General features: G+C 41.9%; 2 protein-coding genes across 10 annotated transcripts in view; both read left to right on the top strand.

The window, feature by feature from the left end:
• LOC118362387 (F-actin-monooxygenase mical2b-like) overlaps positions 1-6,206 on the top strand; it is a 47,230-nt gene extending 41,024 nt beyond the window's left edge. For 3 of the 9 annotated variants that reach the window (XM_052481424.1, XM_052481430.1, XM_052481435.1), the window contains 3 exons: positions 2,984-3,161; positions 3,478-3,554; positions 3,650-6,206. In XM_052481424.1, coding sequence (XP_052337384.1) covers positions 2,984-3,161; positions 3,478-3,554; positions 3,650-4,042 — 648 coding nt within the window. In that variant the 3' untranslated portion in view covers positions 4,043-6,206. The other 6 variants (XR_008082312.1, XR_008082294.1, XR_008082269.1 and 3 more) reach the window with 5 other exon arrangements.
• Positions 6,207-10,897: 4,691 nt separating this feature from the next.
• LOC118359195 (alpha-parvin) lies at positions 10,898-20,564 on the top strand. The gene is made up of 13 exons (XM_052481362.1): positions 10,898-11,192; positions 13,470-13,559; positions 13,759-13,829; positions 13,951-14,053; positions 14,203-14,343; positions 15,252-15,367; positions 15,467-15,525; positions 16,505-16,524; positions 16,672-16,733; positions 16,821-16,889; positions 16,973-17,074; positions 17,180-17,252; positions 18,132-20,564. Exons 1-13 carry the CDS (start codon positions 11,057-11,059, stop codon positions 18,206-18,208), a joined length of 1,119 nt encoding a protein of 372 aa, XP_052337322.1. The 5' UTR covers positions 10,898-11,056; the 3' UTR covers positions 18,209-20,564.
• The last annotated feature ends 2,734 nt before the right edge of the window (positions 20,565-23,298 follow it).

Raw genomic sequence — 23,298 nt, 5'->3', positions numbered from 1 at the left:
ACCTCTGGCCTGCTCGCCTCCCTACCACTGAGGAAGTACAGTTCCCGCTCAGCCCAGTCAAAACTGTTCGCTGCTCTGGCTCCCCAATGGTGGAACACACTCCCTCACGACGCCAGGACAGCGGAGTCAATCACCACCTTCCGGAGACACCTGAAACCCCACCTCTTTAAGGAATACCTAGGATAGGATAAAGTAATCCTTCTCACCCCCCCCCCTTAAAAGATTTAGATGCACTATTGTAAAGTGGCTGTTCCACTGGATGTCATAAGGTGAATGCACCAATTTGTAAGTCGCTCTGGATAAGAGCGTCTGCTAAATGACTTAAATGTAAATGTAAATGTAATTCACTTACTCGGTGTGCTCAGCACTGTTGAAAGGTAGCACAGGGTTCTCTGTGCCTCACTGGAAGAGGCTGCAGCTTTATTACTCACAGGATAGTTATCAAGCAAGGTGTTTAGTGCTAGAGTAGTCATCATACTGCAATTTCCATTACAGGAAAAGGTATTTCCAATGGTATTTTATCATCAAAAAAGATACTGCTCACCTTCTTTAAATTAGTTTCCATCTCAGTGGAAACCAGGGTAAGCTGTTGTGTTGAGGCTCAGCAGGTTGGGGTTTAGTTAATACTATGATTTGATAGTGCCACGGAATACCTTTGCTTAAAGCCTATCCCCATGTGCACGCCAGTTCTCATTGTAACTTCTATCAAATTACTAACACTCAAAGCTCTCCTTTAACAATCCTCTCCCTCTCTTCATTTGCAAATCTCGCCTGTCCCATTCCTCACCTGTCCTGATTCTGATAAACAGGCCATTCCCTCAGTGTCTGATCCCATCCTCCCTAACCCCAATCCAGAAGTCACCTCATTATACCTTTACCCAGAAATCACCCTTTCTGCCTTCTCACCTCCTCATCCCTATTCCTCATCCTCATCCTGTCTGCCCCAACCTCAGGTAAAAAAAATAACCTCTCACTGTCTTGTATGTGTCCCTATCACTGTGTGTCATGCTACAACCTTTGTGATCATTTAACATTTATCATGAAGAAATACATGTTTTATCTATATCACTCTTGAGTTTCCATTTCAATGGAATGCAGTGTCATGGAACACCAGGCGTTTTAGGCTTGAGGCCCAACCCACTAAGCATGCAAACTCTAATTTAACCTCCATCTGATGCTCATAATATCTCTTCCTCTCTTTGACTTTCCCATTCCCACCCTAGCCTGGATCTGCTGAACAGACCATTCCCTCTCCTCACATCCTCCCTGCTCCCAGTCCTAAAGTCACTTCCCTCCTTTGTCCAGAAATCACCCTTTCTACCTTCTCACTCCCTCAAACCATGTCTTCATCCCCATCCATTCTACTCCAACTCAAGGTGAAAACAAGCACATCCATTTCTCACCATGTGTCTGTCATGACGAAACCCATATCCCCTAATGTCAGAGCAAACATTATACTGTTATTTTGATGCACTCATCTATCCCTTATCTGTCACTGAACTGTTCAACTAAATTTTATTCTCTGTTGCCTCTAATTCCTTCATTCTTCGTGGAAAACCAAAGACCAGTCAATCTGGGGCACTAGATATGCAGCTTTGTATGAAAGACATGCAAAGAGATCCCTTGAATGAGTCACATGTGGTGAGTTCCTCTTGTGTGCCTCCAAACCATAGCACTATTTATGGCCACATCATTTCTATATGCAGAGCCTGCTGCCTCTTAGAGAAACCCAAAATGAAGTGCTGTCTGTTTGATTTTAAACATGATGTAATCTGGATAAAGATATATATTTTATAAGTAGATATTTAACTTCTAATCTAATTTGCCTGTAATTTACAGTTGTAGTTATTAACATCACAGTCATGTTGCTGTTTCAGTGTCACATCAGTGGCTCCACATATGTATCCCAACAACAACGTACTGCAATGCTCCAACCAAAGCTGTTTTTAATAATGTCAAACAGGCATTTTGCCCCCAGCGCCACATGCCTGCTAAAGTAACTTGTACTACCCTCTACATTACAAAGGACACATGTAGACACAAAGGTATTGCATGTGAGGTGTTTTTTAGCTACTCTGGGGCCTCTTATGCTAAGGTTGAATATATTTTTGTAGTGTTGCACTTTGTGAGTTAGACTGCCCCTCCCTGATTTCTGATCAGTTTGAGTCAGCGCCATGCAGTCAGTCTAGAGTACAATCTGAAGCATCCAGACAGGCTCACTAGTTAACCATAATGGGAAAACATTCCTGAAAATCCTCACCTCTTCCCTCCTCTTCCGTTGCCATATTTTTGAGCTGATACTCTTATTTTGATGAAAGAACTTGACTATTTTCCCCAACAGCGGCCTTAGTCAGAGAACACAGTAGTCAAATAATCTATCTATCTATCTATCTATCTATCTATCTATCTATCTATCTATCTATCTATCTATCTATCTATCTATCTATCTATCTATCTATCTATCTATCTATCTATCTATCTATCTTTCCATCCTTCCTTCCTCCAGTCGTTTCCTCTTTTCTGCGTGTCAGAGGAAGGTGGGGAAGGAGTCTCTGGCCATAGCAGCCAGGGCTGAGACGCTGGTCACCCTCTATGAGACTGACCACAGGCCTAAAGCCTCCTCCCCCTGTTCACCCCCAGCCTCTCCGCCTATGTCGCCGGTAAGCATGTCTGACTGAGCATGCAGCCACTCAGGCTGTACCAGCCTCGAACAACACCCCTTATCTAGGTGAAGAACATAGACTATGTCCCAGGCCCTGGCTCTGAGTCAGATGAAGAGATATTGTGTAAAATAAGGATTGGGATGATTATTCTTTGCAGGACTCTATGACTCATTATGCTTTGTGAACCAAAGGCCAAACTCGGCCATAAGGCCTTTTATGGTCAAAGTTGTGGAATGTGACACAAGTGCATCACTCCCTCATTATCTTCATTTGCTGTGCTGACAACGATTGTAGCAGTGTCTGTCTGTTCTGTTTCCCAGGGTTCCTTGCGGAGGGAGTTCCCCGGGTCTGGTGACAAGTGTCACTCCTGTCAGAAGCGCGTGTATGTGGTGGAGAGGATCAGTGCTGAGGGACTTTATTTCCACAGGGAATGCTTTCGCTGTGACACCTGTGGCGCCGCCCTACGCCAGGGAGGCCATGCCTTCGACTCTGAGCAGGGTATGTGTTTCCCAACACTAAGGTTTAGATGTTCGCTTACTGTCAATCAATCAATCAGCCAATCAATCAATCAAATCAGCAGTAGTGACAAAGTCCTATTCAGATACCAAACCTAAAACCCCAAAGAGCAGGCAATGCAGATGTAGCGGCATGGTGGCTAGGAAAAACTCCCTAGAAAGGCAGGAGCCTAGGAAGAAACCTAGAGAGGAACCAGGCTCTGAGGGGTGACCAGTCCTCTTCTGGCTGTGCCAGGTAGAGATAATTAACTGTTTATGTGCCCATTTTTCTAAATCCTCTTTTGATCATGTTCAATTAGGCAAGTTGTACTGCAAGCTGCACTTCACACAACGTAAAAATGGAATGAACCATCGGAGGACATTCAATTCACATCTGGTAATTGTTCTGGATCATTCAATCATCCACTTGCCATTGTCATTTTGATGTTCATTTGTGGGACATCTTTGTGACTCAATGGGTCTCTCCCTCAGGGTCAGAATGGAGCCGGGGTTCAGGAGGGATCAGAGAAACAGACTCCCAACGGTGACCCAACAGAAGGCCTGCAGGGCCAGTCACCAGGTACCTTCAGCTCCCGCCTGAGGAAGAGCCTGAGCTGGCCCCTGAGTGTGACCCGGGCTGTGTGTGACTCCCCCCGCCTCCTGTCTCGCTGGGTGCATGGTACGGCCCAGGCTGTGGGCCTCCACTTTAGGGCCAATGTGCAGGACTATGTCTTCCTGTATGAGCTGCTGAGCCTGGGAGTGCCCCTGCTGTTCATGCTCCAGGAGGTGCTGCTGCAGATGTACTCTGAAACCGGGCCTGTCTCCCAGTCCATCCAGACCCTACTGCTGTGGCTGGAGGAACACCTGGGCCACAGGCTCATGTAGAGGCCCACCAGGGAGGGAATCCTAATCCTAACCCTATCCCTAACCCTCGTGCAATAGGGTCTGAAGCTTGGCTGAACATTAACTAGTGTATCTTGCATTTGTGCCAAGTCATATGACGGCAAGCTACCATTTTACCATGCACCTTGTTAATATTTTCTCACAGAATATGTAGCTGTCAGTGCATTAGATCTAGTCCTACACCAACCAAAGAACAAATAACATTTCCCACGCAGTATCTTGGTTTGTGTGGTAGTTTTTCATGAACATTATATTTTTCTTTATGATGAGGGGTAATGTGCTGTACATGGTTTCATGGTGGTCTAAATCATTTACGGTATGTGGTTGAGTTTTTGCGCCGAAGAAGTAATCTAAATGAAAAGACTGACTTGAAGCACTTTAACTTGGGGAGCTGCCTTTACCTGTGGCTGATGCCTGATGAATGGTGTGGGAGTTTATGGCTGTCTAATGGTTATCCAGAGCTTGGATAATGACTAGTGCTGACGCTGCACGTTTACTAAACCCTGCTGAACTCACAGGTCGGGGTCGGGGGCCAACGTGGATCTGTGCTTGACCAGATTTTCTCGTCTTTTTTTCTTTTTCAATATTGTTTGACACAAGTTTACATTTAAAAGTTATTGTAAGATCTCCTATGACCGTAGTGTACTTTCGCTACACATTATGATAACTTTTATTGCTTTATTTTATGGCCCAGTATTTTTGTGCATTGTCGGTTGTACTTAAAAAGGGGAAGAGCTTTCATGGCCATGGGCTTTGGTTTACGACTCCAGTTCATGGACTTCATGGACTACTCATTGCTGCCACCTGTTGGTGAAACAGATACAAGGCCAAAATGTATGATGAGGTGGATTTTTTTTTTTAACCTTTATTTAACCAGGCAAGTCAGTTAAGAACACATTCTTATTTTCAATGACGGCCTGGGAACAGTGGGTTAACTGCCTGTTCAGGGGCAGAATGACAGATTTGTACCTTGTCAGCTCGGGGGTTTGAACTCGCAACCTTCCGGTTACTAGTCCAACACCACTAGGCTACGCTGCCGCCCCATCAACTCTTCTAAAGATGTTGTTTGTAATAGAAGTTTTTCTTCATTTTTGTTATTTTGTACAAGTCTATTTCACTTAAATATGTTTTTCATAATGTTACGAATATTGCTGAAAGGAATTGTTCAGGCGGACAGAATCTGGCATGATAACTCAGGCTATGTTTGAATGCTGTGGTGTGTATGTGCTTTCCTGAACCAGAAGTTACATAATTCATGCAGTACACTGTACAGTGCTACTGTGTGTTGTAGAGTAGCACAATCTCATGTTTTCTCAATGCCTTTTCTTTGACTATCTAACAATTACAAAGTTTCAATACATTTTAACTGGATTTGATCCTTCCTCTGATTTCTCTCTGTATTCTAACCTATATTTCCTTCCTTTAATTTCTTCTCATGTTCGCTTGAAGTCTGTTTTCAACTTTCTGATGATGAGCCTCCTGATTGGTTAGGAGACATGCCATTCTGAAGGTGATCACCTACATGGTCACACGGTTATGTGAATAATGTTTAGGAGTGGAATGTCTGGTCAGATTAGTCCAAGTCAGCACTTCCACACACAAATAAAAAATGCTTCTAACCCCTGTGCTTGAGCTACAGACAGCAGTATTTAAGCATTGTATTTTCCTGTTTCGTCTGCACCCAGCAATACCAAACATTTGCCGATGTACTTAACGGAGGCTGAACTAGAGCAGTGTTTGTGAGACAATGGCAGTTCCTAAAAACGGTTCTTCTCACAAAAATGTCTAATCTAAAAACTATTATGATGCTACTATCGAAAGGCTGAGCTTCACAAACACGCAAGTGTGCTCGCGTAGACGGCTTTCTGTCATGTAGAGGCATGCCACTCTTTCTCCCATCTTTTGCCATCTTTCTTTCTCTCTTCCAGAAGCTGTCACCCAGGAGAACTTTCTCTTGACCCACACAAACAAAGGGAATTCATATCCCAACAGGTTCATAACGCATGTTGTCTTAAATTAATGCATTGAATAATGAATTATGGGACTTCTAATGCAGCCTGCTTTTCTCATGGAGATTCTGTGTTGCTTTATGTATGACCGAAAGCAACAAACGTAAATAAATTAACGGAGTTATTTGTCATCTTGATCCAGTTTACTGTCATTCTTTCATAATATCACAATGTTGTTCTCCCCATGGTTTGATATGGCACATAGAATAGTACAAATAGGGGTAACATGTTTAAATCAAGCCGTTCAGCATCACATAGTATACAGGCTCAGTATTCAAAGTAAACATGAACTCCTCTTAAAGAGCATGTCTCCTATATTTAGTCTACTTACCATGTCTAGTCTCCTAAATTAAAATATATGGGTTAAGTTCCTCTGTCCCCGTCTCAGTGCTGATAAGGCCCCAGGCCAGACGGACATGTTCCTGGATGGGTTCCTGGAGCTCTTTCTGGATCCGTGAGAGCCAGAAAGGATTCTTTGGTGATGAGGTCACAGGGGACATGTCAAACCATACAACTCTCCCCTCAGCCAATCCACTGTAGTCCTGCCAGATATGGTTCATGGTTCTCACAGCTGAGGAAATGTGCACCATCAGTGTCTTGTGTCTTATTCAACAGCCATGAAATCAGCTCTCATCATACCTGGTTAAGATGTTTTGTTGTCACATACAGTTCACAGTATAGGTGCAGTGAAATGTGTTGTGTTACAGGGTCAGTCATAGCAGTATGACACCCCTGGAGCAAATTAGGGTTAACTCCCTTGCTCAAGGGCACATCAACAGACATTTCACCTTGTTGGCTCGGGTATACGAACCAGAGACTTTCACTTACTGGACCAACGCTCTAACCTCTATGCTACATGCCACCCCACACCACTAGAATACCTTTTTTTTTAAAGCATCTACTTTGGAATTACAATTATTTCAATGGAAACGTCATATAATCAATGTATTATACTAGCTGCCAAAGCATGTCTCTTAGGCTGTATTACCATCAGAATCCAATACCTTTCATTAGCTTTGCTTTTAAGGGGAAAGCTTGATCTAATGTAATCACAACAGAGGTACAGACTATTGAAGCACTCTTTTTTTATAGTATCATCCACTTGTCCCTTCAACCCCTCACCATGGAAACCAAAAATAAACTCAGCCAAACACTTTTGCAAGCCCTGATGATGCTGCTTGTAAAAATGTCTGTTTCTCTGAGTTCTCAGAGCCTCTCATACAAACATTCGAGGGAAGTCTTCCAAACCAAACCTGGCACATCTGCTAGACCGGGGCTGGATGGGCCTGGACATTTTGTTCAGAAAATTTGCATCACACAGTGTAAAAGGACAATGCAATTAAAGCTACTGGGGTCAGCAGATTGTCCCTCACTTCCTTGTACAGTACAGCCAAGATCAAGGAGAAGCTGAGGAAATGGGATCACTAAAAACATTTTGAAGGTCTACAGAAGGCCATGTGTTTAAAAGCAAATTTCTTCACTAAATAATAATGGAGGTTTGTAAAAGCAATGTATTTCAGTTAGATAAATCATGAGACACAGGTATGTGTCTCTTTGGTGTTGTATTTAAGTAGATATTTTATTGAATTAATCTGCTTCCTTCAGAGCATTCAACCCAAAGCATTGATTTGAAATTGTCAATTGAGAAATTCCAACCATTTTTCCTTCCATTGGAGCTATCAAGTCAAGGGTAAATGTGCATAAAACTGTTTTATGCAAGAAAATTACAGAACAATTACTTGCAAAGGGAAAATGCACTCAACTGAAGTGGCACACTCTCTTGACAGTCAATTAGAGTTGACCGCCTTGACATATTTTCTATTCAGTACCGTGCTTTGTAAATCACTGCCTTATAGTAATATGCAGCTGGTTAAGGGACTGAGAACTGTTTTTCCTATCTGACCCGGTTTAGATGAACTTTGAGCCTCTGATGCCACCCACTGGCCGAACAATTGTTTTCAATAACGGTGTTTTATGTCTCCACTTTCTACTCTGACTCCACACCTTCACCCTCAATCTGATCCCTGATCTATGTCACTGTCCCAGGAGAAGGAGGGCAATGAGACATGAATATATAGTGCCTGTATGTGCATGTAGGTATGTTTGCCTGTGTCTCTCACTTTCACCCACTCTGTCTCTCTTCTGCCACTATACTGTATGTCTGCCTCTCTGTCCTGTGAGGGTCTTCCTCTCTTGTCTCCACCTTTTCCTTTTCCTGTTGTACCTCTTGCCCCTTCCTTCCTGCTCTGTCATCACCCGTTGCTGTGCAGCTCCTCTGGACTCAAGTTCTCACGGTAACTGTTGTGATCTCAAATCTGGGAAAATAAACTGAATGAGTCAAATGAGGTTCTCTAAGTTATTAACTGATCACTTTTATGAGTCATTAACGTGTTGGCAACTACCGTCTACCACAGCTCATAACAGTGTAATGATTCTATTTCATGTCCTCTAACATGTCATTGGAACAGGTAACCACTAGAGAGCACTGTTGTTTAGAAAAAGGCTCATATCAAGGGATCAAGGAAATGACCCAAAAATGCCTCTATGTAATTGTCTAATATGTGGGTTCAGGCATTGGCCAGCATAAACATGTTTAAAAGAACCAAGACCTACAGCATACCAATAGAATCAGAAACACTTTCTTTCTTTTTCTCTCTCCAACTTTCTCACTTGTTCAGCTCACTGAACCAGTTAAACCATCAGCTTCTGGCAGGTTTATGTTGATCTCCCAATATGCACGGCGGCTGATTTGATATCTCTCCTATCAGACCACACTGGCTGCTCCATGCTTAATGTAATTTACAACAGGATGAAATCTTTCCTGAATAATCGTATTGCTCAAGGGAGGGTCTGTTTGATCCCCAGTGTTTGGCTCCCATTATATGGCTCACCTCTCTATTGTAAGATAAGGCAGCTTGGTGACAAACAGGCCAGGACAGACTGCATATCTTCCTAATGGAAAGGTTAAGGTGCTCTGAATACCACAGCCTTCGGTCACATCTCAGTCTGACAAACAATGTTACCGAGTGCCAACCTGTCAGATCCAACATGTGACCATTACTGACACAGATTCTAATAAAATCTATCAGTTGAAGGAAATTAAAGACTTCAGGTTCTATTTTAGGAACCTGCTGAATAGCTAGCTATCAGCTTCTATTCATTTATTATATAGATTTTGTATAACCTCACCTCTTGATGTCAGTTATTTAACATGGAACATGCCTAGGCAAGTGGAGGTACCAGACGCTACATAGTACATAAGGGTTATCTGCTTATTAACTGGCTAGTGATATTAAATTAAATTACCAGCTGAGAAGAAATCATGCAAAGTCATTTAGACTTGGCACACACTCCTTGCTTACGCAATTGAAGAAAACAGAGATGCCATTTAAAAGCATTTAGCCCAACCAAACTGCACTGTGCAGATCTCTTTGGCATTGGATTACTTGTGTGTCATGGACACAGCATTTAATGCCTGGGGATGGAATTGGTAGGAGATGGGGTTAGCTGAGACCAGTTATGAAGGGCAAGTCAACTATCACAGTGATAACTCAAGTCTGTTTTGACGTGGGCACATGTGTTTGTGTGTGTCACTGCTGCATCTGAGGATCCCTCTGCCTGTGAACTTAACAGTCCTTAACCTGGACCCTGTTCTGAAATAACAGCAGTGCATCAGTCAAGATGCATGTTGTTAATTCAGTACGTTATGATTAGCGTATTCTGGGAGTCCACCTACGAGCCGCACTCATGACCTAAGGTCTCAGACGAGACAGTAGTCCGTGGTGTAGGGTGACAGGGTGCATGGCCCTGGATGGTGTATAGAGAGGTGGGACTCCAGTGAGAGGAAAGGGAGCATTTTAGAGTTGTGTTCTTTGTTATTCTTTGTGTCTGTGGAGATGACCACAGTTGGGAGTTTAGGAGGCACAGAGGAGGCCGGATGCTGAGGTTGAGGGGATGTGGAGGTGTAAGGAGGAGGGCTGTGGGCTCAGCGCTCCCACTCCTCTCTAACATGCTCCTCATGCCTCACCCCGCAGCAGGATCCTCCAGCACATGGGAAAATCTAAGTGCTGACACGGCCATGGGGGAACACATGCACTGACAAATAATCACACAAGCCCTATCACAGATCTCTCTCATTAATTGTGTCTAGTCTCAAGTTACATTCCCACCTCTGCATGTGATCAACACAACAGAAGCTGCAGGGACATGTTGAATGAGATTTCAGAAATGTATCTCTAACAGCAGAGCAAAGACCGATATGAGGTTTCAGTCACACAAAACATATGTGAAGTGGCCCTGCTCTTACCCCTCACTGTCTTTCACAGAACTGAGTATGGCAGAGCAAGTGGCATTGGTAGAATGCTGGTGTAAAATGGAATCCACTGCAGAGGTCACTGTTCATCTGCCTGTCCGCTCTGCTCATCCCCGTGGACTGCAATGTGACTGTGAATTGACTCTGGGGGGGTCCTTGAACAAGTTTGTTACACTCCTTGTTAGGACTGCAGAACAAGTGTGCTGTATATCATTGGTGTTATTTTCTATATTGGCCTTGTTCTAGCCCCATGAGAACGCATGTTTAGCATAAGTAAAAGAAAACTGATGGATAATTATATTGCTGGAAGTAAATACATATGGGTAGCAGAAAAACAAAGGAAAAATACGTTTGATAATTTCGCTGGACTTAATTTGTCTATGACTAGAATCGAAACCCCTCTGATTATTTTACATTATCGGCTCTTGCTTTACTATACTTATTCCCAATAGCTGGACATTGGCTACCTTATTTGTCCCATATCCCATGAAAAGTGGGTGGGAAAGGGATGTGTACGGGAATCAAATAACAGGGAAACGTCAGATGGCTGCGCAAATACTTGGAATTCCGGTTCCGTCGTTGGCTAATTCCGTAAACTTTGACAAGCAGAAAGTTGTATTTATATGATAGGCTACAACAGTCTCAATAGCTTGAATACCCAGTAATAAACTGGAAATGGCTTCTTCGCCACAGAAGTCACCTTCTTCTCCCAAATCCCCGACTCCAAAATCACCACCTTCAAGAAAAAAAGATGACTCTTTCCTCGGAAAACTTGGGGGAACTTTGGCCAGAAGAAAAAAGGCAAAAGAAGGTTCGTGCATTGGGCTATATTTGGATTATTATTAAGGCATCTATATAAAACGATTGACATAACGAAAGCTAAAAAAAGGATTAGAACTAAAATACGATTCCTGTTGAACAGTAGGCTACATTATGCTATAAATAGTCACATTCCAACGCTTTTTCCCTCAGAATTAAACAATTTGTTGAATAGATTAATGACAGTTTTTGCTTGAAAACAAGCTAAGAAACTTTGCTATATGCTGCTTTCAAGATAAATGGGAACTCGGAGAAAAAAATCATGACGTCTGTGATCTTCATGTCGGAAAGATGCACGAGTTCCCGACTTTGAATTCGAGTTGGATGACCGTTCAAAAAAACATTCTCAGTTGGGGCTCGTTTTTTCCGGAGTTCGCAGTTTTCTTGAAAGCACTGAAGAGTGAAATCAGAGATGTCCGAGTTCCCAGTTGTTTTGAATGTGGTAATAGTATAGGCCCGCTAGTAATTGCTAGGTGTGTCTATTTCCATGACGTCATTTAGTTATACGTCAACGGGAATGGTGACTGAAAGACCCTCTTCATGTTTGATGTCTGCATCTATCATCAAATAACTGTGATAACAAGTTGGATGATTTTATTTTTGGTGAGGGGGGACAGCATCTGTTTGAGTTGTATTACGTTGTGTCTGTCCAAGCCATAGCGGGAGAAGGCTGTGTGTCTGTGTTTACAGTACACATGGCTGAGCTACTGCCATGTAAGGATAAGAGACTGCTGATATTCCATTACAGATGTGTTCACCAAGGAATGAGGAAAAAATCCCATTCTCTCTCCAGCACAACCACTGCCTGAGTTCAGACCAGAGGCTGCTAAGGCTTTCATAGTTTCACATTTGATTTAAATCATAATTAAGTATTAATTAGACAAGCACTTGAATTCGTTGTAAATGAGCAAGCATCAAGTATGATTAAATGTCTGTAGCACTATTATTGTTTATATTGTTTCTTGGAAGACACTTTGACCCATTTTCATTCATTACATTTGAAGCGTATCTTTTGATACAGACATGCCTTATATATACTCCTGAAGGGCATGTAAAAGTGAGTCTGCAGCTGAGCCCCATTCACCAAAATCCTGAACAAATACAGTCCAACCTGGTCCTGTAGGGGTCTGTTCCATGGAGGGCCTCTCCGCTGCCATGCCAGCAACATACAGTATTTCAATCATAAGAGCGTTATTGTAAACCATGTTGTGTCTCTGCCTGTGAACTGAGGAGCAGTCCTTTCAGACCAGAGAGACAGAGACAGGCAGAGAGGTTTACATTATCCAGATGATGCTTTTGCGTTGGTTCAGCAATCTGTTGAAGAACCAAATGGATGCAGCTCTTTTAGTGTGAGGAAGGAGGAAGGTGATCTCTGTCTCTGTGGGTTAGGCTGAACAGCAGAGGGAGATCTTGGTGTTGATTACTAACAGGATGTTGACATCTCCAGGGGGCGCTTTCTCTGTTTCGGAGGAAACTGAAAAAAAAACTAGCGTAGTTTGTTCTGCAGGCCTTTATCACGTTATGTTATGCAGCTCTGCATCAGTGCTATAGTGATCTTACTGAAATATCAACTGGTCTGGACAGGAACCAGACAGAGTGGTCAGGTTGTCACATCCATCACCTGTGTGAATTCCCCACATGTGCCAATTTGCACGATGCCAGGCTTGGTAAGTGAAATGATCAGGGAAGGAGGCGGATGCTCAGTACAGCAGCGTGAGACCGAGCCTAGATCTATGAATGCCTAGCAACTGGATGGAGAGGATGGTCTTGTCCTGTGTGGGGCGCTGTGTCTCAGAAAGGTTTTTTTCAAAGAGGGCATGGTCTGAGCTATCAGAGCAACTGACCTTGACTGCTTAGTGAATAGACAATCACTCTCTCACATCTCCTCCAATTTACAGTACTAGTGTGATTGGCTCGTTCTGGGAGTCCCCATGTAGTATTATCACTGGCTACAATGAGGCACTTCATCTTATTAATCAAAGCTAGACTGAGCTCTCTCTCTCCTGGCTAACCCGAACGTGACCAAAGACTAGGTTATAATTAGAGACAGGCGTTGTGAGCCAACTCTTTCTGGTAAGATCAACGTGCCATGATACTAACAACCTGGCATGAAGAGCAGAGCGTAACCTGAAGAAAAGAGCCCTAAATTGGGTGGACATATTTTTTCATGACTATTAACTCAATGGAGGTGTCAGTACAGTTGTATAATAATTAGCCTGTCACACATTGAGTCACGCCACTAAAGGTCTCCGCTTCCCTGCTTCTGCAGTGTCTGAGCTCCAGGAGGAGGGGATGAATGCCATCAACCTGCCGCTCAGCCCCATCCCCTTTGAGCTGGACCCAGAGGACACCATGCTGGGTAAGGCCTCCATCTCCACTCCTGTAGTGTATCGCATGCACACACACACACACACACACACACACACACACACACACACACACACACACACACACACACACACACACACACACACACACACACACACATACTCTCTCACTTTCTCACTCTCTTGTACTCTCTCTCATTGTCTATATTCTAAACGTGTGTGTGGTTCTAGAGGAGAATGAGGTCCGTACCATGGTTGACCCTAACTCCAGGAATGACCCCAAACTACAAGAACTGATGAAGGTGTGAGATATAAAATGACTGCCGTATGTCACAATCAAAGCATTGGAAAGCGATATTATGGGCCTTATGAACGTACAGTTTGTATGTGCCTGTCAAATTCCATATAATGTTTTGTATGCAGGTACTCATAGACTGGATCAATGATGTGCTGGTGGGGGAGAGAATCATTGTCAAAGACCTGGCTGAAGACCTCTACGATGGGCAGGTTCTGCAGAAACTATTTGGTACAAATCCCTCCAAAACATCCCTTCTATGCTTGCAATGCAGCACATTATTCTCTGGAATGTGTCTGATTCCAATTGGATTTGATGGTCCTCCCTGTGCTCTCGTTGTATTTGACAATAAAACATGTTTATTTATTTTTGTGTTACAGAGAAGCTGGAGGGTGAGCGGCTGAATGTGGCTGAGGTGACCCAGTCTGAGATAGCCCAGAAGCAGAAGCTGCAGACAGTTCTGGAGAAGATCAACGACACTCTGAAGGTCTCAATCAGAAACATCAAATGGACCATTGACTGTAGGTGACATGTTTCACAGAGCGCTGTTTCATTTGAATTCCTGCTATTCTATGAATGTGTTCATGTTTTTTTGGAATGTTTTGATCACAATTATTATTATGCCATCGGTGTGCGTAAAGGTGATGTAATAAGATAATGTTATTTTTTTACCGTGCTTGTTTGGTCATTTTGTTGGGTGACAGAGAGGCACAGAGAATGTTCACATTGGACTAATCTGCACCGTGCTGTCCCTCTGACATTATGACCATAGAAGTAATCCCTGTCTCAAGTGGTGGGAGGTCACGGTACTCAGTCTTGTTTCCTTTTTCAATTTGATTTTTTTCAATATTTTTAAGGGTATGCTGAAGCCATGTTTCTTTTCACATTGGTTTATTATTCTTTGGTGAATTGTCACCATCTAATTCTCTTAAATTACAGTTGAATTTTCTTTTTATCCTTTGTAGATGATCTAAAAGCCCTTGAGGAAATCAATAGGATTGTTTTTGACTGTGATCAAAGGACAGCTAGTCCCTTTGTTTTTCACTCATATCCTCCCATACAGGTTCTCTTATTATGGAATTCTATCTTTCAAGAAGTTGTCATTTGCAGCTCGTTGTATCAGTCACTTGAATCGCTTTGACATTACAAACAACATGATTGGAATCGGTTGTGACAGTTTTCTAACAGTCACATTACTTCTACCCCAAAGACACAAGTTCAGTTTGTACAGGACACTGAATTCATCGTTTTGTTTTTGACCTTTGTTTAACCTATCTTGATAATTGTGAAAATAAATGGCATTTCTTCTTATCTTAAGCCTGCTCCAGTGCACCAGTGTGTGCATCATCTGTTAAATGACAATGCCGGTGGATGTACTAAAACATTCCTCTCATTCCTTCCCTCTTTCCCTTCCTATGTTCTCCCCTAGCTGTCCATGCTAAAAGCATCGTGGCCATTCTCCATTTACTGGTGGCGCTGTCTCAGCACTGCCGCGCCCCCATCCGCCTACCTGATCATGTGTCCATTCAAGTTGTGGTTGTACAGGTATAGTCCTTTCCTGATACATTTTGTACTATGAAAAGGGAAATCCTGAAAAAACGAACATTTCTGTCAAATGTCATAATTGTCTGTTTTTTCCCACAGAAACGGGAGGGGATCCTGCAGTCTCGCCAGGTTCAGGAAGAGATCACAGGGAACACGGAGTATGTCTTCACTGTCATCCCTTTTAACTAACTATGTACAGATGTCTGGATGAAACTACCCAACTTGTCCTGTCTTCCACAAGGCCTTTATCAGACCCTCCAGGGTATGAAGAAAACATTTCTGAAACTGAATGCCAATGTTTAAGGAAAGAAGGCCTTAGAAACTTGGCCGTGAAGATTCTGTTAATTAATGGAGGTATAAGTATGAGGGACGAAAACCGAACACAATCATGTACTCTGCCTTGGAAAGGTCATTCAAAACAAGGTGATTATAGGGCGAATCACATGTCTGTAAATATCTGTTCACAAATCAGTCAGCAAATGAGTCCACTGGGCATTGAAGCTGTTGGAACAATTGAGGGACTGATTAGGGGAATGGAACGGCCTCTCTTGGTCTCGCGTTAAAACAGAAAGACAATGCGGACACGCCAACCCCTTGGGGGGCTGATATGGACAGTTGGAGCCCCATGCTGATGGGAACATTTAGTGTGTGTGTGTGTGTGTGTGGGGGGGGTTCGGGGTTCTGCTCCTGCCAGCCACACCACTACTTTATGGAGCTGCAGCTGATTAATAGTGGTCCAACGGGTGCAAATCAGCTCTGGAGATAAGATGGAGGGAGCCCTGGGCTGTTGTCCTGTGAGGGGCAGCAGCTGCTTAAGCAGGTCTCTGCCGGGGAAAATTGGACCGTGAAGACAAGCCACTGCCTCCCGGGCACATGTCCACCAGGAAGGCCCACCACACAGCGTTTGATCGGACCGCTCCTGGGATAGAACCACAACACAAATCTTTTTGTCTTCCTGCCTGGCCGTCTTGATTAGACCATCTGCATTCAGTTAATATTTTTTTCCAGTTCAAACAAAGTCCTAGTTAATTTTTTCTTCTCATTTGAACTTGTCTGTTTCGTCTAATGTCTTTCTACAGGGCTGTGATTACACAGTACGATACCAGTGCTGAAATACTTTGTTCTCTTCTCTTGCAGGGCTCTATCAGGAAGACATGGTCAGCATTTTCACTTTGTTCTAATGAAATAAAACGGGTCATATTACCATACATTCATTTTAGTTTGTTTGCCATTACATTACTACTGTTTTATTACTAAAATGAACATTCTGTTATTGTAATCATTTAACATCTATTCAATTTCAGAACGAGATGCGTTTGACACCTTGTTTGACCATGCACCAGACAAGCTGAATGTGGTGAAAAAGGCAAGTCTCCATCCTAATTTTGAAAAATAGAAGTTATTTGTTGTTTGTGTAACATTTAAATGGACTGAATACCTGCCCTTTTTGCAGACTCTGATCACCTTTGTGAACAAGCACTTGAACAAGTTGAACCTGGAGGTGTCTGAATTGGACACACAGGTTTGTTTCCCTTTCAATATACCTGCTTATGATTTGATGATGAACATGGTCATTATTAGTATGTTGTTCTACCTGTCATGCAGTTTGCTGATGGTGTGTACCTGGTGTTGCTGATGGGACTGCTTGAGGGCTACTTTGTTCCTCTCTTCAACTTCTTCCTAACGCCAGAGCATTTTGACCAAAAGGTAGGCTACAATGTAAATAGGACTCATTTTAATCTCTTACAAATAGTTTACAGTGAGCTGCTTACTGGACTGGCATGGCTGATGCTGATCTCTTTTCCCATATAGGTGCACAATGTGGCGTTCTCCTTTGAGCTGATGCAAGATGGAGGCCTGGAGAAACCCAAGCCACGGGCAGAGGGTGAGTGCCTTCATTTTGTTTCTGAAAGAAAGATATGTGACAGCAGAATTTCAACATTTTGTCTTTCGGGATTAAAACAAAGCAAAATGTGTCAATGTTTTTCCCTTGGAGCAGTATTCCCTCAACACTATATATAGTCAGAGCATGCCTTCTAATAATAACAACAGAGAGAGAGTGCATATATTTCCATTTTAGTCATTCAGCAGACACTCTTATCCAAAGCGAATTACAGGTACTGCTTTGCTCAATTGCAAATCAAAAGATTTTTCACCAAATCAGCTTAGGGATTCGAACCAGCAACCTTTCAGTTACTGCCCCAACGCTTTTAAGCGCTAGGCTACCTGCCACCCTATTTAACGTGGGATTACTTTTATCCCCTGGGTATAAGCATGTGACCGTTGTGTTAATTGAACTGAGGCCTGTAATAGTTTTAATGGTACGGTCAAGCACCAGTGAGTGGCCCATGATGACTGCATTGGGCTGTAACATTAAGTGTTCCCCTTTAGCTTTGATTTAAAGGTGGTTGCATGCCAAATTATAGCAATAGGCCTACTTAAAGCTCACTGCAATCATAACAGCTTCATTGAGGCATGGGGCTCAGGCAACATCTGTTTTTATAATGCATCATTCCTCATAGCATAGATGAATGAGGCCCGTTTTGCCTCACTGGATGTAATGGGCTAATGTAGATCTTATAGGTGGTGTGTCTTAAGTATGCAGTAGCTAGCAACAGGAGCTGGTTCCAATTACAGGAGATGTTTGAAGAAGGTTTTATACAGCGTGCACATCACAGCTCTAAATCTGGGTCATTTAGATGTTTTTCTTGTAAATGTTTCTCAGACTAAAGTCTGCCTTTTGGTTTTTCTGATCTTTTGGCAGATATTGTGAACTGTGACCTGAAATCTACTCTGAGGGTACTCTACAACCTCTTCACCAAATACAGAAATGTGGAATAACGACTGGTACTTCACCGTTCATTCAGTTATATTGACGTATCAATCAAGCAAATGCCCTGTTTAGATGTATATTTCAGGGCAAACACGATGCATCTAATAGGGAGAGCACACCTGTGTTAGCTTTGTCCCTGCTGAAGGCTCACTAAAACACAAGTACAGCACAGTATGTTGTAATGTACTTGGATATGAAAAGACAGATATATTTCAGTATTATTGAAGGTTAACTTAATGAGTTATTGATTATGCCGTCCTATTGTTGAGTCATTGCCATGTTGAATTGTTCTTGTCATTCCGGCCCGAAACCGTTTGAAGTCTACTTGGATTCACTTCCGAATATATGAAGGATCAGAATATAGATGTATTGAATGTATGACAGCTGGGTTTGTGCTCATCAAAGTATCGACTTCCATCTTTTGAAAGAAATCAGAAGTTTTGAATTGGCTCAGAAGGTTTTTGGTTGTTGTGCTTAAAGCAGTGCGACCACATACAGTGCACACTATTCATTTATATACTGCCACGCTGCATATGTTTACCTTTGTTTGCTTTGTCTAATTGTATATATTTTAATACTGGTCATTGTACTTTAAATATAGTCTACCTGTAGTGGCATTTTGGCTTATCATTTACCAAAGATAGTATTTTAGATACATTATTTGAAGCTGTTAGATTCTTTAAAATATATTCTACTTATGCAAAGCATGATATGTGGCTAATTTTGACTACTTGTTTATAATCTATTCATAAAAATATGTTTGCAAAGTAATATTCCAGTGCAGTGTTTACTACAACTACAGAACAGCAAGACCCCAGTACAGTGCCAGTTTCAAGAGTGGAGTATGAATTCAAACGATAAAACGCTATATTCAACAGAACTAGCTAGTAGTGCTGAGAATGTAGTGTGGGAGTTTGACCAAAATTGATTCCGTTGTGTACTTTAATTTGAAGGTCGTAATCATTTCTGGCACAGCGGTCTAAGGCACTGCATCTCAGGGCTAGAGGCGTCACTACAGACACCCTGGTTTGAATCCAGGCTGTATCACAACCAGCCGTGATTGGCAGTCCCGTAGGGCGGTGCACAATTGGCCCAGCGGCGTCCAGGTTTGGCCAGTATTAATAAGAATTTGTTCTTAACTGACTTGCCTAGTTAAATAAAGGTTCAATAAAACATGTTTACATTAAAATACTATCAGGATTTGGTGGTTTTAACATAGATTGATTTTACTCAACTTTTGTTACACCTGGCATTGTACCATTTCATAAACAAATAATACTGTATGGGACTGTGGATATTGGTTAAAGTGGCTGCTTTACAACGAGAACTTAGCTTACAGTGTTCCCAAGAAGTAGAGGTACTCTACATGCAATTCATGAATGAATTTGCTAACCACACACAGACTGAATGGCTTTGCTAAGTGCTTAGCTGCGAATAGGAAGGTCACATTTTCCCTTTGAGTAACAGCACTACTGTACAGTGAAGCACAGCACATAATGCATGACAAGGTTACAATAGAAGTTTCAGGGGAATTTCTTTGTGCCTGATTTGAACTATATAGCATGTTTCTTTTATTTAATTGCTTCTTTTTAGGAGTTGGAATTCATTTCTTTCAATTTACAGACACTTAAGATTAGTTAAGATGCTTTTAGTGTGTCATGTCAACTGACTTAATTGAGCACAGAAATGAGTGAGAGGAGAAATGAGTGAGTTATCTTGTTTGAGTCTTCGAATAAAGTAGAAAATACTCATAGCTCAGTTCTTTGTTTTCTTGATATTTCTGTTTTTACTCTTGGTCATATCTCTTGTGAACTGAGTTGCTATCTTTCTATACATCATACTGTATAACCTCTGACCCTCTGTTGTCTTCATCTTGCTTTTTGTGGTGCGTTTAACAAGTACCGCTATTTCCATGAATTGAAGCCCAGAACTGAAGGCTTGGATGTTCAGGGGAGGATGTGACACTGTATTTCAGTACTTCATTGTTCTGACACATTTCTGGTCATGCTATTATCAGTCAAGCCCAGGGACTAAGAGCTCTGCGTTTTCATCAGAAAGCTGAAATGACCATCCATAATCAACCATCTGTCACGTTCTGACCTTTATTTCCTTTGTTTTGTCATTATTTAGTATGGTCAGGGCGTGAGTTGGGTGGGCAGTCTGTTTGTTTTTCTATGTTTCGGCCTAGTATGGTTCTCAATCAGAGGCAGGTGTCATTAGTTGTCTCTGATTGAGAATCATACTTAGGTAGCCTGGGTTTCACTGTGTTTGTGGGTGATTGTTCCTGTCTCTGTGTTTTGCACCAGATAGGGCTGTTTTTGGTTTTCCACGTTTATTGTTTTTATTAAACATGAATCAATATAACCACGCTGCGTTTTGGTCCTCCTCTACTTCACCACAGGAAAACCCTTACACCATCGTGCGCGAAAGTGTTTTGAACAGGAGCTTTTGCAGCCATTAAAGTAATTACCCTCCCATCACATCTTCTACATCCCTCCCTCCATTCATTATATCAAATAAGCCTCTACGCATGACTAACAGACATGATACTCTCTTGCCTCCGTAGTGTACGATGCTAAGAAAACACACACAGACACACACACACAAAAGGTGAGGCAAGAAGTGAGTAATACGATAAGTGGTTCATAGTTATTACAGGGTTGGCACTTTATGTTGGCATCTATTGATTGGCACCAAGGATTATGATCTGAGAGTGAATTGGTCCTTCATTGAAGTTCCTTTTTTCTATGTAGTATATGGTTGTAAAGGCTTTACCTTGTACTCCTTTTGTATAGATGGTTTGTTACATTTCTTGCTGAAGATTGCTTACGCCATTTTCCCTGTGTGCAATCAGTTTTTTCCTTATAGATTGAAAATATTGATTTGTGTGGTAAGAGTTTTGGGGTTTTCTGTAATTAAATCAGGTCAAGGGATTGGCAGATATGCAGCAATACATATCTCGTTTAGAGACATATCATTCCTGTTTGTTGCTAAAGAGATGTGCAGCACTAAAGTTATATATATTTTTAAATGGTAGGACATGAAACAGCTTTAAAAACATACATTTGTGTGATACCGTAAAACCCTCTGCCTCATACAATCTGCACTCCCATCTGGTTTTAATCACATTTTAGAAATCGGTTATGCCATAATGTTTCTCTCTAATGGTTGTGGTTTACTGGCAGATACCTTTTGCTGAATAGACAGTGAAGTTTGTAGATGGAAAGCCTGCTCGGTTTAGATTAATCTATCTGTTTTACATGCGATGCTGTGAAAGAAAAACACTATTTCAATGAACAATGTTTTGACCAGGATGTAGGTGTCTTATTTAATGATTACCTGTTACCTCTTCAAGAACTTACCTCTTCAAGAAGTTATCCTTTGTGGATAACCCAAATTCAAAGACAACCCTATAGCTGTAGCTGTTCTTCATTCTATTTACATTGTGTCAGGTTACTACAAAACAGACAATTGATTAACTCATCCACTCTCTCCCTTGCTATTTGTATTGATCTGGCAGAAAACTATTTTATTTTACTAGGCAAGTCAGTTAAGAACAAATGCTTATTTTCAATGACAGCCAATGACAGTGGGTTAACTGCCTGTTCAGGGGCAGAACGACAGATTTGTACCTTGTCAGCCTGGGGATTTGAACTTGCAACCTTTTGGTTACTAGTCCAACACTCTAACCACTAGGCTACCTTGCCGCCCCAGAGAAGCCTAGTAAATATGTAATTATGAAGAGATAAGATCTGTGAATAACGATAGGGCCTGGTCTATTCTTCTCTTAATGCAGGGTAGGGTTGATAGGATTCATGCTTACTGTATAATGGTCTTCCAGTACCTTAGGAGTTGTACTCAAAGAAGAAAATGTTCTCCACATGGTTGCACACTTATCCTTCATGTGATGTGATTCAGAAATGGCACATAGTCCTCTATGATGAGACAACAATGAAAGGATCTGCATGGCCACGTTGGCTGCATCATGTGATGGGGTCCTTGTTGTTCTCTGTAGTGCAGGATTGGTACAATGACATGCCTCTGAGTACCAGGATGACCATCAAAGGCAGCAGGCATTGATCCGTATCTTCAAACACTGCATTACAGAATTGAATTAAAGAGACATTTAGTGCACAAACATTTAGACATCAAAACCTCAGCTGTTGCCTGGAGACTAGCGAAACCGGCTAAGTGTCTGCACAGAGAGAGAGAGAGAGAGAGAGAGAATGAGAACGAGAACGGATGGATGGGCAGACTGAACTGACATACATACAGACAGAAGGTAAGAATGCACAAGGACTGAAATTGCCCCTCCTTGTAAGAGGCCCAGGTGTACCCTGTTATCCACTGTCTGTAAATTCAATCTGCCTGCTGAATTCACTGGTGGAGTATGCAGTAATTCATATTTGGCCTTTTGTCAAGGCACTTTTTTGAGGTCAATTACTATTGAAAGTTAATTTATATACACAGATAAATATATTTTCCAACTTAAAAAAATGACATCCTCACACTTCATTGTTTTCAATTGTCTTCAATTGATCATTGTTCAATATAGCACAATGATTGGTCATGGAAAGTTAATTTGAAGTGGGGGCTGTGTACAGTGTTTTACGTTTTAAGGTCATATGCAGTTAGACCATAGAGTGAAAACATTTTGCAATGATGTGTAAGTCATTGACTGAGCTCTGGCTCTACTATGGCATGTTCATACTGTAGTAGTCGATATACACAGCTTGCTCAATGTTCCTTAGTATGTTCACAAAGCACTGTTTCTAAGTGACCACAAGATGGCATCTGCTAACACATTTGGTTTGTTTGCGTGATACACTTGAATGTCTATACTTCCCAAACAAACTCTAACACATGTTCAATTTTGGCCAATGTCAACACCAAAATGGCCACACACTATGATATACTGTTTTGTTATAATAATTTAACCTTCAGGTGTTGAGGAATTGTTCTGGTATTTCATTTTCAGAAAAACATTTTACTTTATGCAAGATAAATTGATTTCAAATGGAGTGTAAGTGACCATATTAATCGAATTAACCCCGAGCCACCTTGGGTAATACCAATTTCTCTAAATAGTTTGATTGAA

This window comes from Oncorhynchus keta, chromosome 2 (assembly GCF_023373465.1).
Source record: "Oncorhynchus keta strain PuntledgeMale-10-30-2019 chromosome 2, Oket_V2, whole genome shotgun sequence".
In the NCBI taxonomy this organism is placed as follows: domain Eukaryota; kingdom Metazoa; phylum Chordata; class Actinopteri; order Salmoniformes; family Salmonidae; genus Oncorhynchus; species Oncorhynchus keta.
This window is presented reverse-complemented; position numbering and strand designations above follow the sequence as displayed.